The sequence below is a fragment of the Mastigoproctus giganteus genome, chromosome 10 (assembly GCF_048544385.1).
Source record: "Mastigoproctus giganteus isolate SK-2022 chromosome 10, ASM4854438v1, whole genome shotgun sequence".
In the NCBI taxonomy this organism is placed as follows: domain Eukaryota; kingdom Metazoa; phylum Arthropoda; class Arachnida; order Uropygi; family Thelyphonidae; genus Mastigoproctus; species Mastigoproctus giganteus.
In genome coordinates, this window is record NC_143584.1 from 206,703,575 (window position 1) to 206,721,365 (window position 17,791).

At 36.2% G+C, this 17,791-nt stretch overlaps 1 protein-coding gene across 2 annotated transcripts in view; it reads right to left on the reverse strand.

Annotated features, from left to right (window-relative positions):
• cert (ceramide transfer protein) overlaps nucleotides 1–17,791 on the reverse strand; it is a 137,990-nt gene that overhangs the window by 67,944 nt on the left and 52,255 nt on the right. Inside the window, exons 3-4 of one of the 2 annotated variants that reach the window (XM_090383530.1) lie at nucleotides 17,267–17,551; nucleotides 9,849–9,873 (exon numbers count right to left, since the gene is read on the reverse strand). In XM_090383530.1, coding sequence (XP_090239656.1) covers nucleotides 9,849–9,873; nucleotides 17,267–17,551 — 310 coding nt within the window. Of the gene's footprint in view, nucleotides 1–1,163; nucleotides 1,269–9,848; nucleotides 9,874–17,266; nucleotides 17,552–17,791 lie in introns of both variants that reach the window. The other variant, XM_090383531.1, reaches the window with a different exon arrangement.

Sequence of the window (17,791 nt, forward strand, 5' to 3'; positions counted from 1 at the left end):
AATAAAGGCAAGAAAAAATATTTAGTTGTAGTTACATGCTCATTAATTTTTATAACAAAACACTCAAAGAAAACATTAAACAAAACAATATTCAAAAGTCAATGTAAATGGAAAGAATGATTATTGTTGATGAAACAGCTATTAAAGTTAACTGTTTAGCAGGTGACTGATATACTTAATATGAAAGGTAAAGGCTTTACTTAAGATTCAGAAAGAGACTGTTTATTTATTTTAAATAAAGAGAGAATTTCATTCAGTTGAATTTCTGATCTTTTGTAGCATAACATAAAGAGTTTTGGAATACTGTTTTGAGGAGAACTGTTGACAGATGCATAATTTTCTTAATCTCCCCCACTTAAAGTTAATAAAAAAAAAAAAAAAAACTGGTGCTGGTGAAACTGCAATTTTTTTTGAATAGATAGCAAGAAATATATAAATATTTATTTTTTTTTTTATAAAGAGCTATGTTGTTTGTATGAATTATCTTAAAAACTTTTACAGGAAACTTACTTAAAGGAGCTTGAAACTGGAATCTAAATCTTTTTAAGGAAACCTAGAGCTTATGATTGGAAATACTATACTCCTAATATATAATTTAGTATTATTTATTCTCTAATTCAGCATTATTTGCTCCAGCATAGTCAGTGCATTCAAGAACATTATGTGGCTCATTTATATGATTTATTTATCCATTTATCTCAAAGTTCTGTGATATAAGGAGATTCAGTGATGACATAATAAGTAAAGTATGTATACTGTCAGGAACAATGAGACAACTGGATCCATATTCTGAATTTGGCAGTACCAAATATGAAGTGTCATACTTTTATGATCAATATATATTCAATCAAATACAGCATGTCGCAGCAAAGATACAAGCAATAGTATCTATTGAAAAGGTACCATACCCAATGATACCATATTGAAAAACTTCTCTTATAGAAAATCAAGAATAATCAAATAGAAGGTCCACATATATAATATTATGTATTGAAAAATAATGTCCCATTTGGGCAGGTCACCATATTTTAATTATAAATAAATTTCCATGATAAATCAGCATGATATGAGATGTTGCAAAATTAATGAGCCAACACAAAATAAAAGTCAAATGAAAAATCTACATTTTAAAGGAAATAACCAGATAAATTTAAAATTATCACCTTTAAACCTCTGGTGTACGGGAGAATCCTGAGCTTTGTTTTCATTTGGAATGGAATTATCTCTGAGGGTGTCATTCTCTTCAATGTCATCATCTATTTCATCCACTGCAATTATATAAAAGAAAATTATGTTAACAGTAACATAATGGTACACATCATGGTGAAAAAATACAGTACACTGAGAGAATAAAGAGGGTCTAAAAATAAAAAAGTGACAAAAAATATTATGAAACAAACCAAAAAACAAGATTACTAGATATTTACTAGTCTTAACCCTACTTTCGTAATAAAGAAATTACAACTGTATCAATTAATGTTTAAATCTATAACTCATTTATTGCTTTACTATTTAAGCTCCTAAAAATGTCTTAGTATCGAAAAACAGTAGCACACATGTCTAAACAGATTTATGCTAATCTCAAAAGAGAAAAAGTAACAAAATCTATAGCACTCTAGTACCATATAAACAAAGCATGTCATAGGCAGAAAATGACGATTTGGATATAAGCAAATTATGATATGCTTAATGTTAGGGCTGCCATGCACAAGTGTGCAGGTTGTGCACCACAAAAAGGTGCCTAATCAAGGGGAGCACTATCCAGATTTTAATAGTTTAAAAAATTAAAATATTAACTAGTATTTTCATTTTCCTTTGTAGTTCACAATGAAAATTATCTGAAATCTGTTTATTTTATTGTGGAAACAACTGTAAATTAAAAGGATGCAATAGGAATAAGTAATAGCCACACACCACATATACTGGCTCAACCTGCTCTTAGTTTTACACTTGGTTGTGGCCAGCTATTTTGGTGTTCTGTAGTGATAATTCTTCAACACCAAAAATATTTTTTGCAGTAAATTTTCATTGTAAGCTGAAATGTATGTGCAGGGTAGGATTAACTTAAGTGTGTGGGCTCACATTGACTAAGTGGGCCTAAAACTGAGCGATGCTTGACCCAAAGTTGGAGTTAGGCACGTGTAACAGGTGCAACCATATGATATAGCAGCATAAGCCTAAGGCTTATGCTGCTATAGCAAAAAAAAAAAGTAAAATAAAAATAATAAAATAAAGGGAAAACAACAATGTATGCATTTCCCCCGTTCCGTAGGTAACTATTCAGCTGATCTTTGAATTTCCCCAAAAACTGTCAGCCTCAACCACCCATGTAGGTAACTTATTCCAGTAATTTATAACTTGTTGGCTAAAATAAAACTTCTTGCAATCCAGTCTAAATTTCTCCCTCATTAACTTGAATTCATGGTCCCTGGTTCTAGAAACATTTATGACTGAAAATTTCATCCTCATTCATTTTACTTTTGCTGCTCAGAGCCTTAAAAAAAACCTCAATCAAGTCTCCTCTAAGGTGCCTAGTTTCCAAGCTGTGCAACCCACAAAGTCAAAGTCTCTCCACAAAGTCAGTCTCTCCTTGCCCGTTTGTCGATCTCACCATGTGAGTTACCCACCTTTAACTCACCACCTAAAAAAGACTGAGGTGCGGTTCTCACACTTCAACACAGTATTCCAAGTGTGGTCTAACAATAGCCTTATATAGTGGGATTATGATGTCCTTATCTCAACTAGCAAACATTCGACAAATCACTGATGGGACACCATGGACCTTCCTTGCAACCTGTCTACAATACTCAGAGAACTTTGTCTGACCATATCATAACTCTCAAGTCCCTTTCTTCCACTACTGACTTTAGTTCAGTAGTGGAAGAAAGTGTATAAGTTATTTTGGGGTTACTGTTCACCAGGTGTAAGACCTTGCATTTTGCTGAATTAAAGCATAGCTGCCACTTTTCTGACCATCTCTGAAGTCTAACCTAGGTCACTGTGAGGAAGCTCTGCTTGGCAGTGATCATTGTTGTTGTTATTTGGTTTTTAGGAGCATTAGCAACTAAGGCCATATTGCTCCGGGGATATGTGGTGGTCATTCCCTGACCTTTCCGCTTCCTCCGTATTTGGTGGGAACGGGCTCGAACCCCGGTATAATCAAGAAGCGTGTGCTATGCACTGCTGCTGCTGCCCACCTGGCTACGGAGGCGCCACAGTGATCATTAACTACTCTGTCGATCTTTATATCTGCAAATTTAGACCACTCCCTCTATCCCTTCATTGATGTCATTTACGAAAATCAAAAACAACAGTGGTCCCAATACTGATCCTTGGGGAACCCCACTTCATATATTAACCCAATATGAGGAATAATCATTTATCACGACCCTCTGTCTCCTTCCCTGAAGTCATCCTGCTGCTATCCATCTAAGGATTTTCCCTGCAATTCCAATCCAATCCAAAAACTTTTCCAATTTATAAAGTAACTGATGTCAGTGGGACTGAGTCAAATGCTTTGCTGAAATCCAAATAAACAATGTCAAAATTATTTTCTAAATCCAGCTCCTGAGTGACCCTGTCAAAATAGCTAACCAGATTTGTTTAGACTAAGGCGCATTTAGGGCTAGAGCCTCAAGCTGCGAACAAATTTAGACTATGTATATAAAGTGCTTAGCATCATAATACACAGCCATTTCTGTATAAACAGAAAATTTTTAAGGTGGCATCGTTTTAGGTTATATCTCATATTGTGAATACCTTCACAACGAGTTGCCATGATATTGCACTACTTCGAATAAGTAACGCTTCACCTAAGGAGAAGACTAGTGTTACTTATTCTCAGATAGGTACCACCACCCAGACAGCACTGTTTCAGGGCTATTTGGCCCTTCGTCAGTGAGTGGGTAGGTACCCAAGTGATGCAATGATGGCAAAAACAGTTATGAAGTATAACTCCACAATATGAGAGATGCCTGATGGTGTATGATGTATTTAGACTAAGGCGCATTTAGGGCTAGAGCCTCAAGCTGCGAACAAATTTAGACTTTGCATCACTTGGGTACCTACCCACTCACTGACGAAGGGCCAAATAGCCCTGAAACAGTGCTGTCTGGGTGGTGGTACCTATCTGAGAATAAGTAACACTAGTCTTCTCCTTAGGTGAAGCGTTACTTATTCGAAGTAGTGCAATATCATGGCAACTCGTTGTGAAGGTATTCACAATATGAGATATAACCTAAAACGATGCCACCTTAAAAATTTTCTGTTTATACAGAAATGGCTGTGTATTATGATGCTAAGCACTTTATATACATAGTCTAACCAGATTTGTTAAACCCAATTTTCCCTTTATAAAACCCTACAGTGTATCTTTCAGAATTCCATATCTATCTAAATGATCCTGAATTCCACCCTTGTTTACTGCCTCCATAATTTTCTCTACTACATGATTTTCCCTACTGAAGTTAGACTGGCCAGTCAGTAATTTCCCACTACACTCTTAGAACAGCCTTTATGTATTGGTGATACATTAGCACTTTTCCAGTTCAACAGAATTTCTCCTGAGTCCAGTGATGCTCTAATAATTAGCCTTAATGATTCAATGCACTCACTTGCCACCTCCCTTAAAATTATAGGGTATATGCCATCAACCTCAGGAGCCTTACCTGCCTGTAGGCTCGAAAGTTTTTTCATTAAATAATCACGTGAAATTTCAATATCATTAATTACATATTTTTCAACTTCACTTCCATAATTTCTTATTGACAAAGGATTTTTCTTTTGTAAGTATCGATGCAAAGTAACTGCTGAGTTCATCTGCAACGTCAGCTGGGGTATCTAATACTATCCCACGTCTGTTACATAAGGTTGATACAAGTAACAATCATCTAGTTCCCAGGTTCCCAACCTGTGGGTCGCGACCCTCAAAGGGGTCACAGAGTTTTCTGGGGGTCACCATGGTTATTTTTTTGTTGCAATTATAGGAAATTTCACCACGAAGGTTTTCAACAGTTATTTACTTCAATATGGCATATGGCTACACTGCAATATTCTACTAGTGGTTGTAACACTGATTTTTGATAAATGAAAGGAAGTGACTTAAGGTCACAGCAGATACTTAAAAAATATTAAAAACCTGCCATGTTCATACATATTAAACATTTTATATTATTTTAATTATTTACTATAGTGGGCCTTTAATATTTTTTTTTAATTTCCACTGTGGCAGACCTTGATTCACTCCCTAAAAATAAAATATACAAATGCAGTGTTATCATTAGAATAAAATTCTATGTTACAAATAGCAAGCTGAAAAAAAAATATTCACTATGATGCAAAATTCAATATCAAAATTCATTTTTAATCGGTGTCTCAATGTGTGAATAACAGATTGTCGAATACCGATTGTCGAATAAAGGAGAGTTGCTCTCTTAACGCAGTTGTAGATCACCCCATATGTTCCGCTGATGCCGCCATGTTTGCAATGATGTAATTCAATAATGTCCGCAATGGGCCGTCTAATGCAAACTGGCACGAATTTAGTTCACCAATAGTCAACCACCTTTAGTTGGCACCATGATAGAAACCAGCCACTCGCTGTCGAGCGCAGGTTAGTTACTGCTTGTACTTTCTAAAATTTAAAGAGCATCAGTTGGTCGCCATCAGTCCATGCTAAATCTGTACCCATGGAGAAAAAACGTAAATATTCAGAAGACTATCTAAAATTTGGCTTTACCACCTTGATCAGCAATGGCATAGAAAAGCCACAATGTATTTTGTGCAATGTCATTCTTAGTGCTGAATCTATGAAACCTTCAAAACTGAAGCATCACTTAGAGAAAAAGCATTGAGAGCATACTAAAAAGGATTCGGAGTTCTTTCGACACCATAAAACTGGTCTCAGACGTCAGAGACTTGATCCTACAGAAAGTTTTCAGCAACAGAGCACAGCAGCAGCAGTGCAAGCATCATATGAAGTTGCATTGGAAATTGCCAAAGGGAAAAAACCTTACATGACTGAAGAAATGGTCATCAAACCCTTCATGTTGAAGGTGGTGAAGTTAATTCTTGGGGAAGCAAGCGAGATAAAGATGCAACAAATATCTCTGTCCAATAACACTATTCAGAGGTGCATTTCAGAAATGCCTGTAGACGTGAAAGAGCAGATTTTGAATGAAATCAGTCTTTTCAAGTTGATGAACCAATGGACGTAAGTTCGTGTTCTCAGTTGCTTGTCTTCATGAAATATATTCATTCAGATGACATCAAAGAATAGTTTCTGTTTTGTAGTGCACTTCAAACTACTACAAAAGGTGAAGATATTGTGGAGAAGATAAATGCCTTTTTTGAAACTGGAGGACTACAGTGGAAAAACATCTGTGGGGTTTGTACAGATGGAGCACCAGCTATGCAAAGGTCAAAGTCAGGCTTACAGACAAAAGTGAAAGAACTTGCTCCCCAAACAAAGGGCATTCACCAATACTCTTGCCAGTAAGACTCTTCCAGTTCCTCTGCAAGAGGTACTTGATTCTCTGATCAAAATTGTGAATTACATCAAATCTGGAGCCCTCAACACCCGTTTGTTTAAAGACCTCTGTAAAGACACGAGTTCTGATCAAGAGGTTCTTTTCTACACTGTTGTATGCTGGTTGTTGAAAGGAAATGTTGTCAATCGTGTCTGAGTTGAAAGATGAAATCAAGTTGTTCCTGGAAGTGCAAGGGAAACATGACCTTGTGGCTTACTTTAATGATGAAGCTTGAAAGAAAAGAGTTGCTTACTTAGCAGACATTTTAGACCAGCTAAATAAGCTGAACCTAGGGAAACTTCAGGGAAAGGAAACATACATTATCCAATTTCAAAACAATCTTCAGGCATTTGTATCCAAGCTGCAAAACTGTGTCAGAAAGTAAATCTTGGAAACATTGCCATGTTTGAAAAACCCTGCAGTGTGGTAGAGGAATCTAAAGCTGAACTGGATAAGAATCTGAAGGAGGAGATTACTGGGCACCTTGAATCCCTTGTAAAGGAATTTCAGCGGTACTTCCCTGAGCTTACAGAAGAAACTGTACTGGTATGAAACCCGTTCTCTGCTTCCCTGAAATGTAGCCAGCATTACAATGAAGCACAGGATGAATTCTTGGATCTGCGGAACGATTCCTTGGCACATAACTCTGTTTTATGAGAAATTGCTGACTCAGTTCTGGTGTGCTATGTAACACACACACACACACTTCAAGTTTTACTTCCATTAGCTTCTACATATCTCTGCAAGAGTGGATTTTCAATGCTTCTTCATATCAAAACAAAGGCAAGAAACAGACAATGTTGAGGATGACAATGAGATTGGCTTTAACAAACACTCAGCTGCAAATTTTGAAGCTGGTTGTCTAGATGCAAATACAACCATCATACTAAATATTAGGTCAGAATTATATTCTGAAAAATTTATTTTTAATGTTTTTTTTTTAATCCTATTAAAAATGCCTTTTTATGCAAAGGTGGCGGGGGGGGGGTCACAGGTTACTTGGCTATTATAAAAGGGGGTCACGACTCAAAACATGTTGGGAAACACTGATCTAGTTGATCTAAAAATTTTATCCCCATGTTCAAATAGTACTGTAATGTCACAATAAACTCTGTGTGTGCGTGTGTGCGCGTGCGCGATAGCTCCAATAATTTGAAGGAGGCATCAGGATAGTAAACTATACAAGAACACTTTATTGTATTTACAGTAACAACAGGACTCTCATCAATAAAATAAGTGAATTTGAATTCCTGGTTATAATTAACACTGACACAACAGGGCTAAACACAGAGCCACCTGAAAATATGGGAGAATCGGTTTCACTATGATCTATGACGTGTACCAAGTATTTAGGAAGGATAGGGAAGACAGAAGGGATGATGGGACCATACTTCTTATCAAAAGTAGCCTGAGTGCAGTAAAAGCTTTCCCACATTATTTGATAGCCCAAAGCAAGTTATAATGTGAGTAATGTACAGACCAGAAATTTGTGAAGTATATGAAGTCTTTACTTGCAGATGGAATGGGCAAGCAAGAGTGAATGTCTTATTATGGGTGGCATTAATCTGCCTCAGATTGATTGCAATAAGTGTGGGGAGGAAATTCATGATGGGGAAAAATTTTTTAAAATAAACTACATTATTATTTGTACCAGCATATTAGAAAAAGCACTAGTGGTGACAATATTCTTGACCTCATCATTACTAAAACGATTCAGATGATATCACAGGTCTTAAATTACAGGAACCGTTGTCAGGAAGTGATCACATAATAGTCAGAAGATGAAGAAAGATGTTGCAGTAGCTAAAGCTAAATGCATAGGTTTTAAATTCAGAAGAGGGGACCTTTGACAGTTTAAGACTCTATATGGCATCTATGAACTGGGTGGATTGCCAAGAGATGACAAATACATTTGAATTATGAAATACTTTTAAAGCAAAACTTACAAAGCCATGAATGTATACATACCGTTAAGAAAATATTTCAGGAGGATGATGCCAAAATGGATGACTGGAGCTGACTGGTCAAATAGAGCAGAAAAAGATAGCATGGGATGGTTACAGAGCAATTAAGAGTACTGAAGCCTGTAATAGTACACACAAATAAGGTTGGGAGGCCAAGGCTGCATATGAGAAAGCATTGGCTAAAAGTAAAGAATGAGGACAAGGAATTTTTCATATATGTGAATACAAGGAAGAAAAAAAGAATCAGATTGGACCCTTGTGCACTGGGTGTTGGAAGGTCTTAGACAACCAAGGTGATGTTGTAGATGAATTGAACAGGTACTTTGCATCTGTCTTTTAGCATTAGTAGAGGCATATGATGCAAGAAAGCAAGCTTATGCAGCATCAGCCAAAAAAAAAAAAAAAAACTCCCATTTCACCCCTCCATTCAATCCAAATGCGTGTCCAGCTGAGCCTTAAATTTATTTAGGCTATCAATTTCCACAACAAGGGATGGAAGTCTGTTCCACCAACCAACTACCCACTGGCTAAAGGCAAATTTCTGCACATCTATCCTACATCTGTCTTTCCTCAATCTGAATTTATGCCCTCTCGGGTGATTATTCTGAGCAAGAGGAAGAATCCCATCGGCATTGAGCATACTCAAACCATTCCAGGCTTTATACACCTCTATCAGATCACTTTACCAGTGCCTAGTCTCCAGACACTGTAATTTGCAAAACTTAAGCCTTTCTTCACAAGAGCAACCCTTTGTTCCATTCACTAATCTTGTTGCCCTTCTCTGTACTCGTTCCAGCAGCTCTACATCTTGAAATGAGGCCTCCAGTTTTTGTCTTTACTGACAAAACCTTTCATCAGTTTCATGCTGAGCCATATGAAATTAGTGATGTCATAATTTCAGATGGTTGTCTATTAGAAAAACTTTTGAGCATAAAGGTAAGTAAGACTTCCAGAGTTGATGGCATATACTCTGTAGATGGCCAGAAGTGGCAACTATGTTTTAATGCTGCTAAATGCAAGGTTACACTAGGGGAATAGCAACTCACAAATAAATTACATACTTGGTGGGATTGAATTAAAAACACTGGAGGAGGAAATGGATCTGGGAGTTACAATACGGGCAGATATAAAGTTTTTTGAAAACTGTAAACAGGCAAGCAGGAAAACTCATGGCATCCTATTGATGATTTATTGAATGCTATCCTGTAGAGAAAGGGGGGGGGGATCATAATCTCAATGTATAAGGCATTAAGACCACATTTGGAATACCATGTTCAAGTATGGAGACTTCATCTGAAAAAAAGAGAGAGCTTCTTGAAAAGGTCCAGATGTGAGCAACTCAAATGGCGAGATCAACAAAAGGATGACGGTATGAGAAAAGACTCCCATTATGTGGGCTACAGAGCTTAGCAACCAGGCACCTCAGATATAGGTGCCTCCATAGCCAGGTGGGCAGGAGCAGCAGTGCGTAGCACACGCTTCTTGATTAGACTGGGGTTCGAGCCCGTGATCACCAAATACAGAGGATGCGGAAAGGTCAGGGAATGATCACTGCATATCCCCAGAGCAATATGGCCTTAGTTGCTAATGCTCCTAAAAACCAAATAACAAACAAACAAATCTCAGATGTGACCTGATTGGGGTTTATAAAGCTCTCAGAGGAATTAGTAAAATGAATGAAGGTGGGATTCTCACTGTTCTAAAGAATTCCAGAACTAGGGGTCATATATTTAAATTACTCGAGGTTTAGATTAGATTGTAGAAAGTTTTCTTTTAGCCAGCAAGTTGTTGATAGTTGGAACAAGTTGCCCTGGCAGATGGTTGAGGTTAACAGTTTCAATAAATTCAAAGGTCAACTGAATACTTACCTGTGAGAGGAGAGAAGCATATGTGTGTTTTCTTATCTACTTGATTTTTTTTTTTTTTTCTTTTATTAGTGCAGCAAAAGCCTGTGGCTTCCTTGCACTATACGGTGAATACCATTACAGTGTTAGTCATCGTCCATAGCAGACAGTCTACTCAACTATTGTATCATAATTAATGCAATACAGTTACATTTTCAAAGGGTTAATAATGGCAGATAAAAATGAAAATGCAACAATGTCTGGATACAGTACAAAGACTACAAAGGAAAGAAAAAGATTGAGTTTGAAAATGAAATTCCACATTTTGAAGTGAATCGATTGCAGCCAAGCAAAGACAAATGGATGCGCACAATAATTTAGGAATGGCAGGTTCAACTGTAAGAACAATTATAAAAAATGGAGAATTAATTTTAGCAGCAGGGAAGAGAACTGTTCCACTGCAGGCAACTAAATTGACTAGGGCTGGGCTCACTATTATGATTGAAATGGAGAGACTTGTAAATAATTTTATTAAAGATAATATCCAATGCAGAATTCTGTTAAGTTATTATTAAAGATTTCAAAATATAAGGGCTATGAAGGCCAATTTTTTCTACTTTAAATAATATTGTTTAAATATAAGATAGCTTATCATACCATTTTGTAGGAAATATCTTCACCCGACGCTCACATTAAATTGATCTGGTTAATATATAATATAAAGGATCTAAGTGTGTAATGTGACAATATGCATATTAAAAGATTGTTAATTTATATGGTTTTATAAAACTAATCTTGTATTCCATTCCATTCCTGATGTCTACTTACTGCTACCAAGGAAGAGCAAAGTGTAGTCTATGTACATCAATCTACCCCAAACTAAACCCATCAGCAATAATAGACTAGAAACAGAAGACAATTGTCAAACTATATTAAAAATATTTTAGACTAGACTTCTTTATAGGTGTCTAAGTTATTTCGGTTGTGTCTAATAACGTCTAAGTTATTAGCAAAGGCATACGATGCAAGAAAGCAAGCTTTCTTGCTTATAGCATCAGCCAAAAAAAAACCCCTCCCATTTCCACCCTCCATTCGTTCCAAATGCCTAACCAGCTAAGCCTTAAATTTATTTAGGCTATCAACTTCCACAACAAAAGATGGAAGTCTGTTCCACAAATCAACTACCCGCTGGCTAAAGGCAAATTTCCGCACATCTATTCTACAATTGTCTTTCCTCAATTTGAAACTGTGCCCCCCAGTTCTTAATCTGAGCAAGAGGAAGAATTCCATCAGCATTCAGCTTGCTCAACCCATTCAAGGCCTTACACACCTCAATCAGATCACTTTGCAGGTGCCTACTCTCCAGGCACTACAATTTACAGAACTTAAGCCTTTCTTGGTAAGAGCACCCCTTTGTTCCGCTCACCAATCTTGTTGCCCTTCTTTGTACTCATTCTAGCAACTCTACATCTTTCTTAAAATGAGGCCTCCAGACTTGTAACACAGTACTCTAGGTGTGGCCTGACCATTGCCTTGTATAATGGGATTATCACTTCCCTGTTCCTGCTAGCTAAATTTCTATATATCATTGACAAGACTCCATGACCTGCCCTGGAAGCCAGTCTACACTGCTCAGCAAACTTCATATTTGACTGCACAATTACCACCCGGTCTTTTTCACTTTCCTGAGTGTAGTACCACACAGTTGGTACGTTTCTCTTCGGTTATTGCTACCCATATGCAGTATTTTGCATTTGTCAAGGTTAAACTTCAGTTGCCACTTCTCAGCCCATTTGCCCAACTTATCTAGATCCAGTTGGAGTAGCATACTGTCTTTACTGTTGTTAACAACCCTGCCAACCTTTGTATCATCTGCAAACTTGGACATTAAACCTGATATACCTTCATCAATATCATTGATAAATATACAAAGCAACAATGGGCCCAACACCGAACCCTGGGGAACTCCACTAATAATAATTGTCCACTGATTACCACTCTGTCGTCTCTCACTCAACCATCCCTTCATCTATTGTAGCAACTTACCCTATATGCCATACCTTTCCAATTTGTACAGCAGTCTTCCATGTGCAACAGTATCAAATTTGTGACCACATCATAGTATCCAATCAAACTGATCAGACAAGACCTCCCTTTAACAAACCGATGCTGTGTCTTAACTATTACTGCAGTCTTGTCTAGATGAACCTGCAATGCTTCTTTAACCAGTGATCCCATTATTTTCCCCGGAACACAAGTTAAACTAACAGGTCTATAGTTACTTGTCACCTTTTGAATGCCCGTTGTGAATTGGTGATACATTTGCACACCTTCAGTCCATGGGGACTTCCCCTGAGTCCAAGGAAGCTTTCATAATTATGGCTAAAGGTTTGCTTACTTCCTTTGCTGCCTCCTTTAATATAACTGAATAGATCCTGTCCACCGCAGGTGCCTTTTTTATGTTTAACTTCAACAATTTCTCCTCCACTTTGCTCTCAGTTTTTACAAAATCACTTAGTTCCCTGTTAGAGCTTGATAAACTTCTGGTACTCCCCTCATTGAATAACTCCTCATGTGTGAATGTAAATGGAAAACCCTCATTCAGTTTATCAGCTACCTGAGCATGATCATCAAAAGTCAACCCATCTATGTTAAGTGGTCCAATCTGATTCATCCCTTTCCTTCTAGAGTTTACATAAGTAAAGAACTCTTTGCTGTTTTTCTTTGCATCCTTTGCCAAAGGTTTCTTGTAATTTGCCTTCACCTGCCTAACCTCCTTTGTGACTTGATTACAGATTAGTTTATATCTGCCATAGGCTTCTGTGTCACCTGATACTTTTTATACATCCCATACATTTTTCTTCTCTGCCACGAGCCCGATTAATTAATCTGAAATCCATTTAGGCCTAAACCTTGAACAGTATTTCTTAGTTGTAATGAAAAGCCTAGTAGCCTCCAAAATTAAGTCCCTGAAAGCTTCCCATTTAGAATTCGGTTATGACGGTTCATAACTGAAATAAAACTTAGTCACCTATAAAGAAGTCTAGTCTAAAATATTTTTAATATAGTTTGACAATTGTCTTCTGTTTCTAGTTTATCATTGCTAATGGGTTTAGTTTAGGGTAGACTGATGTACATCGACTACATTTTGCTCTTGGGAGCAGTAAGTAGACATCGGGAATGGAATACAAGATTAGTTTTATAAAAACCACATAAATTAACAATCTTTTAATATGGATATTATCGCATTACACACTTAGATCTTTTATATTATATATTAATCGGATCAATTTGATATGAGTGTCAGGTGAAGATTTTTCCTACTAAAAGGTATGATAAGCTATCTTATATTTAAACAAGTTATTATTGAAGAAAAAGTGATTAACCTTTATGGAGATCTGAAGAAAGCTCACCTTTAAAAATAATGTGGAACCATTTAATGCTAGTAAGGGCTGGTTCAATAGATTTAAAAAGTGCTCTAATCTATACAACATAGCAATCCAGGGAGAATCCACAAGTACTGATCAAAGAAGGACCCAAAACTTACAAGAAATTACTTGTTAGAATTATTGAAGAGGCATGTTATACTCTTCAAGTTTTGCAGATGAAACAGGACTTTACTGGAAATGAATGCCTAAAAGATTTTTCACATCGAAAGAAGAAAAAAATATGCCAGGTTTCAAAGCCACAAAGGATTTGTTGACTTTATTGTTGGGGGAATGCTGTGGGGAATTTAATTAAAACCCCTTTTAGTTTACCATTCAAAAAAATCCAAGGGCTCTTAAAGGTTTTGCTAACTCATGCCTACCTGTAATTTGGAAGGTAATAAAAAAGCTTGAGTAACCAGACCTCTTTTCATTGATTGGTATGCTGAATCCTTCTGTCCCACATTGGAAAGATGTGCGAAAAATAATCTTGATTACAAAAGAATTATGATCGTGGACAACGTGCCAGGACATCCAAGCAAAGAGCTTAGAAGGCTTGAACAATCATAAAAAAAATTTTATATGCTTCCAAACACCACATCTCTGATCTAACCAATGGACTAAGGTGTTACTGCCACATTAAAGCCTACTACAAGAGGAGCACCTTTTCCAAGCTGTTAAAGCCACCAACACTGGTGAAAATGTACAGAGCCTAAAGGAGTTCTGAAAATCCTACATTAAAACTGCCTGGGATGAAGTGACTCAGAAAACAATGAATGGAGCATAGAGAAAAGTTTGTAAGGATTGCATAAAGGATTTCCAAGAACCTGATGATTTGGTTAAGAATGTTAAAACACAAATTGTTAAAACATGTGTTAAAAAAAAAAAGAATTGGAAGAAATTGACGATGACAACACAAGAAATAACCAACAATGACGGGGACTGCCTCTCTAATGAAGAACTCATGAAAATGACAAAAGAACAAGAGTGTGCAATTGAGGGAAAAGATGAACAAGATCCTACAGATGAAGAACCGATAAATTTGCTGACTGCAAAAGACGTTAGTGAAGCTTTTGAAGAAATGTGCAATTATTTCTAGGAAAACTGACATAGAATGAAGTTCAAAGCTAATAAGAAATTTAAAGAATTAACCCATACATGATTTTGTATGAGAGAAAGAGAGCCAAAGTACAACCCAAAACTGATACATTTTTCAATCTATAGATACAAAAAAAACTGACAGTCCAGGGCTGTAAGATTAATTAATTCATGATTTTAATTGACATTAAGTTTAATTTTGAGACAATATAGTTACTTACTGCATAATTATCTACCTATGAAATGTAGAATATTTTTTATGTACTAATTTTTGAATAAATATTTTGATCAACATATATGCATCTTTACACTACTGTTTATTATTGATTAAAAAATAACCTACGGCATAGACCACAACTAACAAATACATATTTTACCATATGGGAACATGGCTCACTTAGCAGCACTGTTTTTACAAAAAAAAATTATCAGCATTAAGTAGGGGGGGGCACCTGTATTGTTTTTTGTATGCAAAAATAAGATGATGCCTTGCATCCCAATATTTGTTCACATTTCTGTTATGAACTGTCACATTTGTACTGATGCCACTAGCACATGAATACGGTGTTAAGCACTTTGCAAGCAGTTATTTCATATAATGTTACTCTCACAGCATGTTACAAAATATTTTCTATTATGTGCATTCATTTCCTGTTATGCTTGTTTGTACTCTACTTTCAGGATATCCCACCCCCATACATAAAAATGCTTCTATTTCCAGAACTACAGGATTTTAGCACTGATAAAGGGTTATATCAACACCAGTACCACTGTAATTAAATAACTAAAAGAATCAAAAACACAAACCTCCTTCATTAAATTAAACAGGTATTTAATACACCTGCATATTTAAAAAAAATAAACCAAGGCAATTAAAAAAATTAAAGTACAATAAAACAATCTAAAAATAAATACAGATTCTAGTGGTTTCCCAAAGGCTCTCTTCATTGGTGGATTATACATTCTGAGTGCAATATACATTACATTCTCTGTACAAGTATGTTCTATATTTTTATATATAGTGACATTTTAGTTTAATTTTAAGGAAGAAATTATGTTTTGATTCATTTAGTGATTGAATTATAGTCATATCAGCATATTCAAGAAATTAATACGATGGCTATTCCCAATGTAAGAGGGAATAGATTTTTGCTAATGTATGCTGAGTGTATTTTGTGTTAGCTAAATACACTCAGAAATTTTTTTTTTTTTTTTTTTTTTTTTGGAAATGCTGTATTTTTTGGATCTGTCAGGCAATTAACTAAGGTGTTAGTGTTTTGTGTGTGGTCCACTGATGGTTTATCAACTTACACAATGAAAACCTTAAGGGTAGGATCTTTGCCTGGGACCAACTAACTGAAAAGGCTTATTAATGACATTGATGAAGGCAAATCAGACTTAATGTCTAAGTTTTCAGAGGACAATGGTTGAATAGAGGTATGCTACAACAACAAGATCTAAAAAAAATTAAGCAGATGGAGTGAGAAGTGGCAGTTGAGATTTAACGTTGCTAAATGCAGCATACTGTGTATGAGGAGGTTGTAATCCCAGAAAAACATACCATATAAGGAGACACCCAGGATAGTGGAAAACAAAAGACTTTGGGGTAATTATAGTCAGACATGAAAGTTCTCTGATAATGCAGATGGGTTGTTAGGACAGCTCATGGGGTTTCATCAATGATAATACAGGAATTTTTCCAGCAGGAATAAGAAGGTATTATTCTGCTATAAAAAGCAGTTGTTAGGTCACATCTTGTTACTGCCGACAGGTCTGGAAGTCTCATCTTAGGAAGGATCTGGATCCGTGGGAAAAGGTGCAGACAGGAGCAATGAGATTAGCGAGGGAAAAAAGGGGTACTCTTACCAAGAAAGACCAGTTCTGCAAACTACAGCATCTGGAAACTAGGCACCTGCAACGAGATCTGATTAGTGTTTAAAGCTTTGAATAGACTGAGTAGGCTAACGATGACATCCTTCCTCTTGCTCAGACAGCACACATTAGGGAACAAACTTAAACTGAGGAAGAATGGTTGCAGGACAGATGTGCAGAAATTTGCTTTCAGCCAGAGGGCAACTGATTATTAAACAAATTTCCAAATGGCGCTGTGGAAATAGGCAGTTTGAATAAAATTAAGGAAGAATTAAACAAATTACTGGAGGGATGGATAGGTAATATGGGAAGGTTTTTCTTTGCTGTATAAGTTGTTTCCTTGCATTATTTGTTATTACTACTACTGGAATTAAAACCTACAGCTTTCCAAAGCCTCTGCCACAGAAAAGCAATTTTTGAAAGAACTAAGAACTTTTGTTTACATTTTCAAAAAGAGATGTATAAGTTAGAGACCTTTATTATGTCTAGCTATGTTATTAAAACAATGGTATTAAACTAAAGTTTCTAATGTAAACTGAGTGAAATCTTTTTTTTAAGTATAATTTATTCTTACTGTGAGTATCATTATCTTTTTCCTCATTTGTTACTGAGAGTTCAGCACAGACATCAAAATAGCTTTGAAGTGTGTCTATTTGTCGGCAGAGGATATCACGGAACGTTTCCATTTCAGCTAATTTTTCTCTAAGGCCTCGAGATTTCTTATAAGATGAAACACTAGTTCCTGACAAGCTGGTTGAACCCAGAGAAACTGCTGACCCATGTCGACGTAGGCTATTTTCACTGCCATAGGCTGAATCTAACTGAAAATAAAAACTGGACAATGTAAGATAAGCCATTTAATATAAAATTAAGTACTGAGTTCTGTTACCCCAACCTTTAATGAAAGATATAAGTAGTAATAATACACAAGATCACTTATATTTTATAAACAAAAATCAAGCCTAGAAGAATCTAAAAAATGTGCTTGCAGTTAACACACTATATCAGTTTACTATATATAGGATATTTGCCAGAAGCATGGCAAACCAGTAGAGTGATAA